Source organism: Tarenaya hassleriana, unplaced genomic scaffold, assembly GCF_000463585.1.
Source record: "Tarenaya hassleriana unplaced genomic scaffold, ASM46358v1 Cleome8, whole genome shotgun sequence".
NCBI classification, from domain to species: Eukaryota; Viridiplantae; Streptophyta; class Magnoliopsida; order Brassicales; family Cleomaceae; genus Tarenaya; species Tarenaya hassleriana.
In genome coordinates, this window is record NW_010970490.1 from 206,001 (window position 1) to 219,072 (window position 13,072).

At 42.0% G+C, this 13,072-nt stretch overlaps 5 protein-coding genes across 7 annotated transcripts in view; 2 read left to right on the forward strand and 3 right to left on the reverse strand.

Moving 5' to 3' along the window:
• Positions 1-342: 342 nt before the first annotated feature.
• Positions 343-4,568, reverse strand: LOC104802006 (lysophospholipid acyltransferase LPEAT2-like). Of its 2 annotated transcripts, XM_010525411.1 has the most exons (14): positions 4,011-4,565; positions 3,467-3,647; positions 3,308-3,367; positions 2,993-3,156; positions 2,830-2,893; positions 2,662-2,730; positions 2,444-2,539; positions 2,111-2,155; positions 1,818-1,888; positions 1,629-1,695; positions 1,468-1,518; positions 1,190-1,300; positions 1,029-1,076; positions 343-941 (listed from the first exon to the last, which is right to left on the reverse strand). In XM_010525411.1, exons 1-14 carry the CDS (start codon positions 4,490-4,492, stop codon positions 795-797), a joined length of 1,656 nt encoding a protein of 551 aa, XP_010523713.1. In that variant the 5' UTR covers positions 4,493-4,565; the 3' UTR covers positions 343-794. The 2 variants fall into 2 exon arrangements, with proteins under 2 accessions (XP_010523713.1, XP_010523714.1); XM_010525412.2 differs by lacking the exons at positions 343-941; positions 1,029-1,076; positions 1,190-1,300; ... (5 more) ...; positions 2,662-2,730; positions 2,830-2,893 and having other exon boundaries at positions 3,030-3,169; positions 3,295-3,367; positions 4,011-4,568.
• A 1,481-nt stretch (positions 4,569-6,049) lies between these two features.
• Positions 6,050-8,313, reverse strand: LOC104802007 (transcription factor TCP9-like). Its single transcript, XM_010525413.2, is given in 2 exon segments — positions 6,050-7,292; positions 7,294-8,313. Coding segments are annotated over 2 exon segments (1,071 nt in total). The 5' UTR covers positions 7,959-8,313; the 3' UTR covers positions 6,050-6,886.
• Positions 8,314-9,691: 1,378 nt separating this feature from the next.
• Positions 9,692-10,943, forward strand: LOC104802008 (ubiquitin-related modifier 1 homolog 1). Its single transcript, XM_010525414.2, has 4 exons — positions 9,692-9,824; positions 10,207-10,282; positions 10,386-10,468; positions 10,573-10,943. Exons 1-4 carry the CDS (start codon positions 9,802-9,804, stop codon positions 10,688-10,690), a joined length of 300 nt encoding a protein of 99 aa, XP_010523716.1. The 5' UTR covers positions 9,692-9,801; the 3' UTR covers positions 10,691-10,943.
• A 224-nt stretch (positions 10,944-11,167) lies between these two features.
• LOC104802009 (40S ribosomal protein S27-2-like) lies at positions 11,168-12,222 on the forward strand. The gene is made up of 4 exons (XM_010525415.1): positions 11,168-11,278; positions 11,568-11,669; positions 11,815-11,843; positions 11,968-12,222. The coding sequence occupies exons 1-4, from the start codon at positions 11,276-11,278 to the stop codon at positions 12,092-12,094; spliced, it is 261 nt and encodes an 86-aa protein (XP_010523717.1). The 5' UTR covers positions 11,168-11,275; the 3' UTR covers positions 12,095-12,222.
• A 193-nt stretch (positions 12,223-12,415) lies between these two features.
• The window catches only part of LOC104802010 (SPX and EXS domain-containing protein 1-like), a 4,499-nt gene continuing 3,842 nt past the window's right edge, over positions 12,416-13,072 (reverse strand). For both annotated transcript variants that reach the window (XM_010525418.2, XM_010525417.1), the window contains exons 13-14: positions 12,929-12,998; positions 12,416-12,824 (exon numbers count right to left, since the gene is read on the reverse strand). In XM_010525418.2, coding sequence (XP_010523720.1) covers positions 12,555-12,824; positions 12,929-12,998 — 340 coding nt within the window. In that variant the 3' untranslated portion in view covers positions 12,416-12,554. The remainder of the gene's footprint in view (positions 12,825-12,928; positions 12,999-13,072) is intronic.

The window sequence follows — 13,072 nt, forward strand, 5'->3', positions numbered from 1 at the left end:
AAATCTTCCACACCATGATAATTTTTTATAAATATACATCTTTAATTATTATACTCTTCTAATTTCTTTATACTTGTTGTCTTCTCTAGCACACAAACTATAATTCTTTAATAAAATAATTATTTATTTATTTTACTTGATAAATTTAAATTTCAAAATCATTTGAGCTATTTTTTTTTATTACAGTACTAAAAAATATTTAAGACTAGTTTCAGCTTTCAAGATGTCGTAGACAATCTAACGCAAAAAAAAAAATAATAAATTGTAGCCGTTGGGAATATTCGCTTAAACTTTATACATACAGAAAATTAGCGTGGGCTCTAAACGAGATTTTCTCAAAGAAATAGTAAAACAACATATTACCGGAAATCTAAAAACAAAGTCGAAGGTTCATTGTATGCGAACAATAATGTCTCCTTAAGACCTAAAGTTCACCATATAACAATGATACATTTTTAACAGACACAGACCAAAAACCCATGACCCATCACCCACTAAAATTTGAAACAAGACATCTCCAACGCCAAAATGACGATGGCATAATAAACAGTATCATGCTCAGAAGAGCGAAATTTGAGGAAACATCACACCATTTTCCGGGGTGGAAAACGGCAGGCAGTTATAGTCAGACTCACGGGAACAACCCACATTTGGTTCTGCGAGTCTATGAAGAAGGCCAAAAACTAAGGAACCCCTTACCGGACATTCTTCGCGATCTGATTTTTTTTTTCTTTCCAAAACACGGTAGGAAGACAAAGACAAAAACCTGTAACCAGCCACGCGATCACATTGTCCTAGACAGCTTCAGACAAGTGATTTTGCAGCAGAGGAGGGGCGAAAATGGCAATGAGAAGAGGGTTTCTTCTTAAGCAGGAGAAGAAGTCATTAATGCTGATTCTACGATCCTTGTCATCGTCAAGCAAATGGAACAGCTCATGAACCTGAACTTGAGAGAACTCAACAGTTAGTAGCAATGGTGATTTTACAAAGCCCAGAATTTGATGTATTGAATCGGGTTCTCTCATTACCTCGTCCTTGTTCAAGTTTGGAATTGCATGTCTGAGAGCATCTCCAAGCTGGGAAAGAGGGGAGATAGAGTGAATGAGTCCTCTGGATTAGGAAAGAGAAATGGGAAACAAATGCCTTCATGATTTAAAAAAATAAAAGATCCAAAGATTAGAATTACTACTTCTTGCTCTGAAAAATAGCCAACTCCTTTGGCATCACATTGGGAAAAGGCTAGTTCACATGCTTTCTGAAACAGCGGCTGCTTCAAAATATGAGCCGAGGCAAACAAGTACTACAACACAAAACAGCAGAGGCAAGATTGGTCATGAACATAGGAGGATATATTGCAAATGGGTTCTGTCATAGACAGAAGGTGATTGAATCCCCTACAAGTTCTTGCTTTTACCATGGATTAAATAATCTTGCATGTGAGCATTTATTTGCAAAGAACAACCGTACCTGTTTGAATGTGATTGACCCAGTTTTCTCCACGTCAATGAACCGGAATATCTAGAGCAATATGCTATAGCATAAGTTTCATTGAACAGGCAGATGGTGCAACATGAATAGTATCGGTGCACATAGGTAGCAAAGATCAACTGTTCTTTACATTAACTGACCTCTTCAGAGAGAGTACAGGCCTTGAGTCTCAGAACCCTAAGAAAGTCATGTAGCATAACACATCCACTGCAAAATGGATACAGATTTCTTCAGGGTATGGAGAAACCTGAAGTTCCATGTATTGTCCACACAACAAAGTAGAACCCATTTGACGTTTCTAGTTACTTATAATATATAATTATCAATACCTTGAGTCTGGATTCATGGAGGCAAATGTATCCAAAAACTGCACTGCCTCCATGTTGCTTACATGGAATAGCTGGAAGAAAAGAAGACAAACAACAAAATCACTAGCTCGAGATGGAATGAATAATAGAGAGGAAAATAGAACATTTGCATATTAAGGATAACATCAAAGTACAGCGGTTCCTCTTTGGTTCTAGAAGGTTTAAGGGGTTGGCATTGAGACACGGATAATGGATATCGTACACTAAGGGTAAAAGTGAAGTATCGAATACAGGAAGTTGGACTATAAACTTACGGATTCAACTCTTGCCATTTCAACCATGTAATTTGAGGGGTTTTCCTGCGAAGAAGAAGAATATAGAAATATCAGCCGGAACTGAAAACAGAGGAACTCCACCTGTTAGTTGTATTATATTCTTCGTTGACTCCTTATGTTCTGAGAAATTTAGCCAAAAGGATCCAAGATCCAAAAGTACAGTCTAAATAGTCTTTAAGCTTACCTCATGGCAGGACAGCATATTCAAACATTTTTCATCTAGTTTTGCTGAATGCGTTTCTACAGAACTTACGTGAGAAGAGGTAGGCAAAGCTAATCGAAAGATCAAAACCATTCAGGAGATGCACATACCAGTTTCAACTCCGATGCTCTAGTGAGAATCATTAAATCCCCATAGGAGTGAGATGTTTGGACAACATTTAGAGCAGTTGAGAGAGCATGACTAGTCTGCATCCATATGTGCATAAAATAAGGACAGTGATTGACCATTCAAGAAACACTAGGTGAAGAAAACTAATCTTCTTGCTACTGTTCTTCATAATGCTGCTTTCATAGCAGCAAGAATGTACCTTTTCGGCGAGACGGACAGCGTTCTGTTTCTGATTGTCATTGGGGAAGACAACTGGAAGGTACTCAATCTGTTCAGTTTTGGATAAATTTATCCCAATAAGTGAAAATTCTAAACACAAACAAAAGCGAATGATAACAAAACTTGGCAACACAGTTGAGATGCATACCTCCATGAAATTGTGAAATTGTGTGAACATTCTAAACATGAGTTTTGACAAAGAAATGTTTCCCCTGCAAATAAGGATAAACACCAGCAAAAGAAATGGAGAAATGTTCAGTGTTTTAAAACAACATGCAGAGACAGGAAAAAAGAAGAAGAAAGAGTCTCACCAAGATTGATCGAAATGTACATGTGGGTAGCGGACAACTACAGGTTGAATTGGGTAACCAGGAATGAAAGCACCGAGTTGGAAGGAAATGAGGAATTTCCCGTTAGTCGTGGTGCCCTCCGGGAACAACAGCAGACGAGGAAATTTATCGCATGAGGCCTTTCTCTGTATTCAGATCCTTGAAAATACATTCCGTATCAAATAGCTTATAACTTGATACAAACCATTCAAATCTTTTTCAGTAGCAAAAGATATCACAGATCACACAAAAAAACAGTATTGATGCCTAGAAGAACATGCCACTGCAACTCTGTACCTTTATTTCATGGACAGCATTCTTCCTTGACGTCTGTGAGAATCTATTAACATATATCACCTAGAAATGTTCAAAAACACTGGGAAAGTCACACCCTTGAACTGAGCCGCATCACCTTAAGCAGATTTGGAAATTTTATAGGATGAAATAGCCACTTACCTGCATTGCCCTGATAATAGTCCCAACAAATGGGATGGAATCGTGAGCCTCTGATGCAACAATCGTTGGGAATAACTCGTAGAAGTAGAATATTGGGTCAATGTAGGAAACATGGTTGGACACGACGATGGGGGCAATCTCTCTAGGAGCAGGTTTTCCTTTCCGTTTTATCCATTGATAACTGCAGGAAGGCATACAGATTATAAATATGGAAATACAACCCCTCATATCCCTTCATGAAAAAACCCAGACATAACATCATCCTGGGACAACCTATTTCAAGCCATGAAGACCAGACATGTATCTTTAGAAAGAAGCATCTAAAAATTCTCAGCACCAAGGAGTTAATCAACGAAGGAGGAACACTCAATTAAGATCTTCTGCGACCGACGATAAGAATTATCTCATATTTGCAGCTCAAACAATCAATTGGCCACTACGTCCCGATACTAGGAATCAGAACCCAGGCCGATACTCGTAATCTAACTACGAAAGAACAGAAGATAGAGGATGAACAAAAGAAATCAGGGAAAACGAGATTTACCCAAAAGAGAAGAGGATACACCTCGTGCAAATCCGAGTGACCCACATGATCCTACATCTCCATTTGGGCATAGGGTTCTGCTTATCTTTCCATCCCTCAAGTGCCAAGCGAGTAGCAACATAACCCACAGCCAAACTAAGACCAAACAGGACCAATCTAACCAAGGCGATCGGCAGACACACGACGACTTTAAGGGCTTCGTACAACCCACTGACTCCCGGCGTTTCATTTCGGAACGGATCCACCGTGGGCAAACCGAGAACGGACAGCTCCGAAGCTCCGAGAAAGTCATAGGGGTTACGAGAATTGTGATTGTCCGAAACAGAGAAAGCGCGATGGTTCTGATTCTGACCATGGGGCTCTGCACAGGCGGGATGATCGGAGCCGGAGTCGTAGTCACCATCGTTGACGGTGATAACGAGCTCTGGTGGATCAGATGATGGGGAGTGGATGAGGGGAGACTCCAAATCAGGATCTGCCATTTCCGGTGGATATCAGACGCGAGAGAGAGAGAGGCGAGCTGTTAAAGAAGACAATAAACAGGCTAGTGGCGGAATGCCATTTGTTTATGTCCCCATAAAAATTAACCTTTTCCTTTGCCTTTCATTTTGCTTATTAGCGTGTTTTTTGTAATAATTTTTTTAGAACTAGAAATCTGTTAGCCCCCTTTTTTAACCAAAGAGTCACAGAGTGTTTTTTGTTTTGTTTTTCAATTGAAATCCCCAAAATATTGGTTTTAAACTATAGTTTCATTAAATAAAAATTCAAAAAATATTTATGTTAATAAAATATAACCGTCCGTATGGTGTGAAGGCGGAAACTTTTGACCATCTGGATTGCAAGATTGGTCTAAATATAATTTCTTATTATTCCCAAGAGGGAAGGAATCAAAGGCGAAGGAAAATAATTGATACTAAAACGATACGGTTGATATGCCGATTGATTATCAAAAGAGCACTTTGCTACGTTGTATCACGTAGATAGATACACTGATTTAGACATGTCTCGTCCTTCATAATGTTTATACACGTACCCCACTTGTCTTGGATCTTGGATATGAAAACCACAATCCATCAATTTTTTATATATAGATATAATTAAAGAAAACATTATCCGCATATTAGTGTAATAAAGTACGATAGATTATTAATTGCACATGGATCGCATTATATGATTTCAGTATTATTAACTTTAGATCATCTGGTTAGTTTCCACCTCTGGAATTAGTTAGTTTGGACTTTAATTCAAGATAACAAAAAAAATTGAGGTTTGTTATCCTAGTAGTATACGTGTACGTATACATACGCGTGTGCTATTGTGGACGTGCTGCAAAGTGTGGGCCCATTTCGAGGGCCGGGGGAATCTGTTCGGGCCTGTGAAACTTAAACGATGGGCCTGTTATATTTAAAGCCTACATTGCTAACTTCATGGCAACGATTTTTATTTTGTGGAATGCGAATTTATAATGTTTGCAATAGGTCCAATACAACGAAGTTGATATTTCACACACACACACACACATATATATATATATATATATATATATACACACATGTATGTTTATATTTAATTTTTGAAGTTGAGGTAAACACAATTTTTACGGGGATTGCAGGAAGTAAAAGTTGGGTTGGTCCACCAAATTGGAAGAGGAGAGAGAAGAATCTACACGGAGAGGGTCCGTGGACTGTACCGGTGCCGGTGGACCCTTCCCCCCCATCCACCAAGTTGGTTGGGTTGGGCCTCCACTTCTCCTTTCCCCGTATTTATTCCGTACAGCAGTAAAAACATGTAAATACCTATACTACTACTACTACTACAGAAAATGCATATATATTGGTGATATAGTTAGCTAGGTCGTTGGAGCTATATCTTCTAAAGAAAACATATAAATAAATAAAATGGCTCGATATGCCAAAATGAATATGAGATACCAAAAGGGCTTTCAAATAAATTAATTCCGACATATATTCTATTGTGATATGAGTTAACCGACTAAATTTATAGATACGGAAAGGACTTCCACGATAGATTAGTTGATATTTATGACAAGGACGGGGGAGACCCACGCTGCTTTTACATTCCATTGGTGGCCACCAGCTTGCTCGTTACCAAGTGGGGTTCAGGCCCCACCACCCCCAAAAAACAAATTTCACTTTAAATATATATCGCACACGACCCAAAAACGAAATATAAGCAATCTTTACAGAACATATATTTTTTTTATAAAAAAAAAACTTTCAATAAGTGAAAAAAGGGGGTTTTCGTTTTTCTACACATTTGGAGCATTGCAATTCGACATTAAAGAAGGAGATTAGGTGTGGTGATGATTTTGTGGGGTGGGTCTTGATTTCTTTCGCTGTCAGGCAATAGGCCCTACATTAGAAAAAGCACGGCCTTGAAGACGGACAAAATGTGAGCCCCACCACCGACACGTTTCGAATTATCCAGCTGTTTGGATGAATAGGCCCACCGTTTCACGGCCGGACCACGGAACTTAAACAGTCCAGTGGGGACCACCCGGAGCTCGCCCCCTTGGAACCAATGCGTACGGTCGGTCGACCCCACCTGCCACTCACGAGACCCTATAATACATCATTATTTATATGTATGGTACTGACCCCTCCTTATCTCTCTCTCCTCTCCACTTTTTTTGTTTGGTTCGTGTTGACCCACCATCGTGTGGACCCCGCATCTGCCTAATCCCAGGCCCACTAACACGTGCGTGCCTTTTCTCTCGCTTCGTCACGTGCCCACGTGCTTTCTCCCCGGTCCATCGCCCTTAACCGGATGAGAGAAGTACCCGACCCGTTCGATTCAGCTTCTGCCAGCGGTGGACTCAACCTGTGACGAGACGCTGTCGTTTCGACGCAGCTTCTTCAGTGTTTCGATGACCTAGCCATGAGCTGGAGCTCTTGTTTGTCGTAAATCTCAAGGGAGAAGTCTCTCAGCATGTGTGTTCTAGTAGACGATCCACTGGCAGTACTTCCCGTGGTTATGCCGGAGCTCGAGCTCGAGCTCGATGCCATAACCGACGTCGTTCTCGAGGGTTTTGAAGCGGCGACGGTTGAAACCGACAGCATACTGCTGCTCTGAACAGCTTGGAGAGGAGCAGCCATGGCGGCTGCCTGTTGCATGGCCCCGACGAAAGACGACGTCATGGGTCTCGCCGAAATGTTGATCAACGGCGTCGCAGTCGCCGGAAAAGCTAGAACCTGCGGCTGGTTCGACGGTCCCGCAGCGTTCGCGACGTGAGGAACCAAGAAGACGGCGTTCGATGGTATGCACCCCCTGCGGCAGAACTTGTAGAGCTGCAGGCGCCACAGGTACCGGGGACGCCGCCGACGGAAGCGGAGGGTGCTGTGTCGTCGTGATCGGCGCCAAGCCGGAGGGAACTGAGACGGCGTCGTTTATGTCTATGTACTCGCTGTTCGAGGGCCGTTTGCGTCTCTTCTTCGCAGGGTTTTCACCAGGTTCAGGGTTCGCGTTTGTGGTGGTCGGGATTTTCAGTGCCCCGTTCACCGACATGGCGATGGCGGGAACAGTTCCTGTCCCCGTGGCGGCTATTATCGCCGGCTCGGCGTGCTCCAGCAACCACCGGATGGTCTCGCCATCGGATTTGTGACCCAGCTCGCGAGTCAGCTGGAAAATCCTCGCCGCACACGTGGCAGGCATCCGTATCCTCCTCCCTCGTCCCTCCACTTTTGTGTGACGGTCCTTCGTGGACGCTCTCTTAGGCGGCGGAGCCATAGACGTCGACGGCACCTGCACTGTCGACGACGGCGGAGGCTTCACGCTCCCGACCTGGTCGGGCTCCTCCTTAGGCGTGAGGCGCGTGAGGTCCACGACGCGTGTCTTGCTAGTCTCCGAGGTTCCTACGCCGTTGATGCTGAGATCAACGGTGCTCATATCGTCGTCTTCTCCAATCTCAAGCTTTTGAGTTGTCGTCATTGGAAAAACCCTAACAGGAAAAAAAAATTGAAACAGAAGGCGGTGATTAAGACGAAATCGCTTAACAGCCGAGTGTGTGATTAAATGTGACCGTCCCTATATATAGCGAAATTGGGATAATATCGTCGTCGTAGCGTTTGGGATTGGAGAGAGCGACGCGTTTGATGCTCTGCAAAATCTACGGCTCATATGTTTCGGATTATATTTGAAGACCCACTGGGATGCTGACACGTGGACGAATCCCGTTCGATTGGTCCATGGGACTATCTGTTTGATGGGCTCCAGTCTCTTTCCTTTGTTTGTTTATATCTTCCCATTCAATCACCCCCCACACCTTTTATTAATGCGTTTTATTTTATTTTTAAAAAATCATCGTGTTGAAAAGATTACTTAATTTTCAAGAATCTCCATCTACATTTTATGTTTTCGTAAATCTTAGTTAGATGCTCAGGCTTGAAAGTTTGGATTCCCACATCGGTAATTGCATAAACATTAAATTTGATAAAAGTTTAACATCGCCAATAATACAAAATATTTGTATGAGAGAAAGAGATAAAAAAGGGAGGAGTAGCCCATACGTGCTGGACCCCATTTGTGTAGATCGTCACAAGGCTATTGTGTCTGGAATAATCCCTTGGTGGATTCTTTTTCCAATCCCATTCTTTTATGCGCCAATCTATACATACATACGGGTCGTACGTATACGTACACACGCACACTGTATTTCTGTATATACCGAATGTGCGGTAAAATTATTTTGAAACCGGAACTGGTAATAAATTGCGAAGGAGAAAGTTGGAGAGGGGGGCCCACCACCAGGAAGGCATGAGCCCGTGTTGTTCCCCCACTGGGCCCCGGCCCCAGTGCTGGTCATTCACCACATATCGTCCATAAAGAAATTTTAGAAAAAAAAAAGTAACAAAATTTAAACGAAGAAAAAGGACGCTTCATGGACTTAGGCCTTGGCTAGGGCTCATATGTGGGCCCACCATTTCCAGCACAAAATGCGTTGTGGGGCCTATTAGAAACAATTAGTGTAGACGGACCCAACCCAACCCGATCCGATATGACCTCCCCGGCCACGTGTGTGTCCAATGGTGACAGACAGAGTGAGAAGGGGGACCACCCAGAGGGGCAGATTGTGTAATTTTGGGGGACGGTTGACGAGTAACGCTTCGACACGTCACTATCGCTTTGTTTAGATTTTAATTTTAATTTACAGGGAGAGAAAAATGTGGGGGCTGGCTGAGGTGGGGGTTATCGGTCATGCCATGGTATGGGGGGTCTCCATTTTTTTAATATTTTTTTAATTGAATTCATTTAAAAAAAAGAGCCTGAAAAAAGCTGTGCCCCAATTACATTTGGCATTACTTCTTCTACACTTTCTTACAACATCACATAAATTTTGCTGATGATGAGAAGATTGTCGGAGCATTAGTAAATCATGGATCACGACCGTTAACGCCCAACCTACTGTAGAGGAGAAATTTCAGAGATTGAGGAGAAGTTTCATGTGCCGTTCTGGCCGTTGATCTGTAAATGGGCTAAAACCAACGGCTGGGATTGGTTTTTCCATTAACAATGCGACGTCGCATTCATGACGCAGGTTAATGACGTGGCGAAAATTATATTGGGCCTGCCCTAGCTTAGCTTAGGCCCAACGCATTAACCCATAAAGCAGAGTAGACAAAACGGCGTCGTTGAGGTCAAGTTGGAGCGCTGATCGATGATGCCGATTCTTCTTCGTAATCACGAAGCTATTTCGAATACAGGAAAAAGGAAACCGAAAACCCTAGAAGAGGCGTAGGGGTTTTGCTCTTCGATTCCTTTGATATCTTCAAAGATGCAATTAACTCTTGAATTCGGGTTCGTATGTTCCTCTTGTTTCAAAGTTTCTCTTCCCTATTTGTCAATTTTCGAATTGGTCAATGATTTTATGATTGTTTGTTTGGTCGGAAAGTTCAGGAAAAACTGGGTAGTTGCGCTAAGGTCATGGATTCATGGTTTTTTAATCTGGTTCATTCTATTTTCTTGCGTATCCTTGCTTGTTTTTCTTCTTTGGAAAAGTAGTTTTATTTTGTGACGTCGCTCGGATTATGGTTATGATCCTAGAACTGAAACATGAGCTTAAGCTTTATTTTCTCGGGTGTAGACGATTATAAAGGGACAATCCTTTTCTATTTAGCATCGAATTGAAGAATGTTGGGACTGAGTGTGTTTTTTATTCTCTGATTGGATCTATGAGCAGTGGAGGCTTGGAGCTGCTATGTGACTCAGTAAAGATCCATAAAGTGAACGTCGACTTCCCCGATGGGGCAGACAATGTAAAGCCTTCTCTTTTAAAGATGTTGTGTCTGGAGTTTCCCCGTACTGAAATGTATTCGCTATGGCTCACGTTTTCCCCCTCACTTCTGTTTTCTGAATTAGTTGACTATGAAGCATTTGCTTTCTTGGGTGCGTTCCAATTTGATTAAGGAGAGGCCTGAAATGTTCATGAAAGGGGATTCTGTGTAAGTGGGTTTTCTTTCTCGTCTGAATCAAGCCGCGAATTTCTTTATTTGGTTCTTGATCGTCGAAGATAAATATTTAAGGGGGAGTTTACAATTGTGCGCAGGAGACCGGGAGTTCTAGTGCTGGTGAATGACTGCGACTGGGAGCTCAGCGGCCAGCTTGATACGGTCTTAGAAGAAAAGGATGTCGTGGTTTTCATTTCAACCCTTCACGGTGGCTGATAACTGCAGGACTGGCCGGGTCTGGTCTGGTCTGGGCATTGTGGTGCCTTGTACTATCCCTGATGCGTATTTGCTAAATACCCGAAAATCTTCTGTTCTTTTACTATTGTGAATTGTGAATGAGTGAGTCGCTTTGCTTTTGTTACTTCTGATTTCTTGAGGAATTCAGCAATAGCAGAATGTAATGTATTTAAAGATCTTATGATCTTGAACCTTCTTACCTAAATATTAGAAATCCCTCATGCGTTCATTGTGACTAATTTCAAAATGAGGAAATGCCAAAGATAGAATTGTTGCATGAAAAATTAAAAAGAGGTTTGATGAGAATGTCATCTGATCTCATGCGACCAGAACCTAAATCTAGGCTGAGTCGGCCGGCCATCTCATCTTCGTGGCGGTGACTTTGTCTAAACGTATGTTTAAAATTATAAGCTTCTGATTCGTGAAGAGGGTTCGAAGCGAAGGGGACTCGCGATGGCCTGTTTTATATGAGGCGCTGGGTAGAATTAGGGTTTCAAAGAGCATTGTCGGCTGCTAGGGTTCTCTGGAGCTTGGCGCCTGCAGTGTTTTCAGAAGTCTGCAAAGATGGTTTGTTCTCGATCTTTTCCACTCCTTCCGATCTTCCCAAATTCGATTACTTTTTTCAGAATTTGAACTTTAAATCCGGAAAGGAAAAAAAAAACGATACTCGTCAAATTCCGCGTCACGTAGAAGATTCCGCTTAGATCATTAAATCACGTTGAAGAACTGGGTATAGATTTGTTTAGCTAATGGGAGAAGTAATTTTCATGATTTAGATTTTCCCGAACATCGAGCTCGTGATACGAGGATGTTGATTTGTTTTCCTTGTGGAATTTGCAATAAAATGATAAATCAGGTTCTTCAAAACGATATCGATCAGCTGAACCCACCAGCTGAGCTTGAGAAGAGGAAGCACAAGCTCAAGCGCCTTGTTCAGTCTCCCAATTCCTTTTTCATGGTAACACTTCCATAGTTCTTCTGAACTATTCTCCTCGGTTATCCATCCCTTTTAATGTTATTGGGTACAGATTCAGATTGAATATGATTTCCTTTGACTGATTGTGTTGTTCTTGTTGTCACCCTTTGTGCGGGGGTTGCCATAGGATGTGAAGTGCCAAGGCTGCTTCAACATGTAAGTTGTGAACGATTTCATTCGTTCATTCTTCACGCTGTATAGAAATCTTTTCAGACTCTTGGTTTTGGAACAAGAATCCAGCAAGAGGAACTAATGGGTTTAGGCGTGTGTAAAATGGCAGAACGACGGTGTTCAGCCACTCTCAGACCGTGGTGGTGTGCGGGAACTGCCAGACAGTGCTCTGTCAGCCGACCGGAGGGAAGGCCAGGCTCACCGAGGGATGCTCTTTCCGGAGAAAGGGTGACTGAATTGAAAGTTTTTGCTGTTCCTTTCTAGTTCCTCATTTGGTGTTTCTTCGAAGTTATTGGACGCTGGTTGAACCCTTTTTGTCTGTTGTTGGATGACTTTTTAAGTATGAATTTTTAAGTTTAATTCAGATGGGTTTTGGAAAACCGCCACAGAAGAAATGATTGGCAACCATGTGTTTTTGACGGGCGTTGCTTTTCAGAAGGCGAATGATTTGTCGAACTAGGGAATATGCGTAGGCCTTAGTTCTTGTGATAACTCCACGAGGAACACAAACCGGTTTGAAGAACTGAACTGAACTGAATTTTAGTATAAAGACGGTATATATATAAATTTTCAAACAAAAAAAACCGAACTAAACAAAGACAGAAATCCGAAGTCTCTAATCAGGACATTTAAATTTCTCAACGAATATAACAAAAAAAAAATCAAGTAGAAAGGGGGAAAAATGAGGTATCGAATCTAAACATGGAGGGTGGAAGAAGAAGAAAGTAATTTATCGTGTTCAAGGGAGAAATCGGAGAGCGGATGGTGGTGGTGAAGGCTGCTGCTAGATTTGGAGATTTTGATCCATTCGTTCTCCACTCTGAAGAAAACCCACTGGAACCGTCTCAGCATCTCCAGTGCTGTGATCGTGAACACCGTTATGTAGTTATGTCTCAGATGCGCCGACAGCTTATACGTCCACGTACACCTCAACACCAGATTGCTCCCCATCACCCATATATAAACCTGCGCTTTCATTACAAACCAAAAAAAAAAAAAAAAAAAAATCCATAAGCATTTCCTCTCCCTTTTTTTATAGCTTGGCGTTGGCCGTAACTTCCTTTCCTTACCCATTGTCGTCCGTACAACATATTCGATAAGTAACTTGGTCGGCTGAACTTGAATATCTTTGTGAATCCGCTGTGGCATATAGCAGTTTGGAAGCTGTGATTATTATTATTTTTTAAATTATGAATGATGTACTGGTAAGAGCG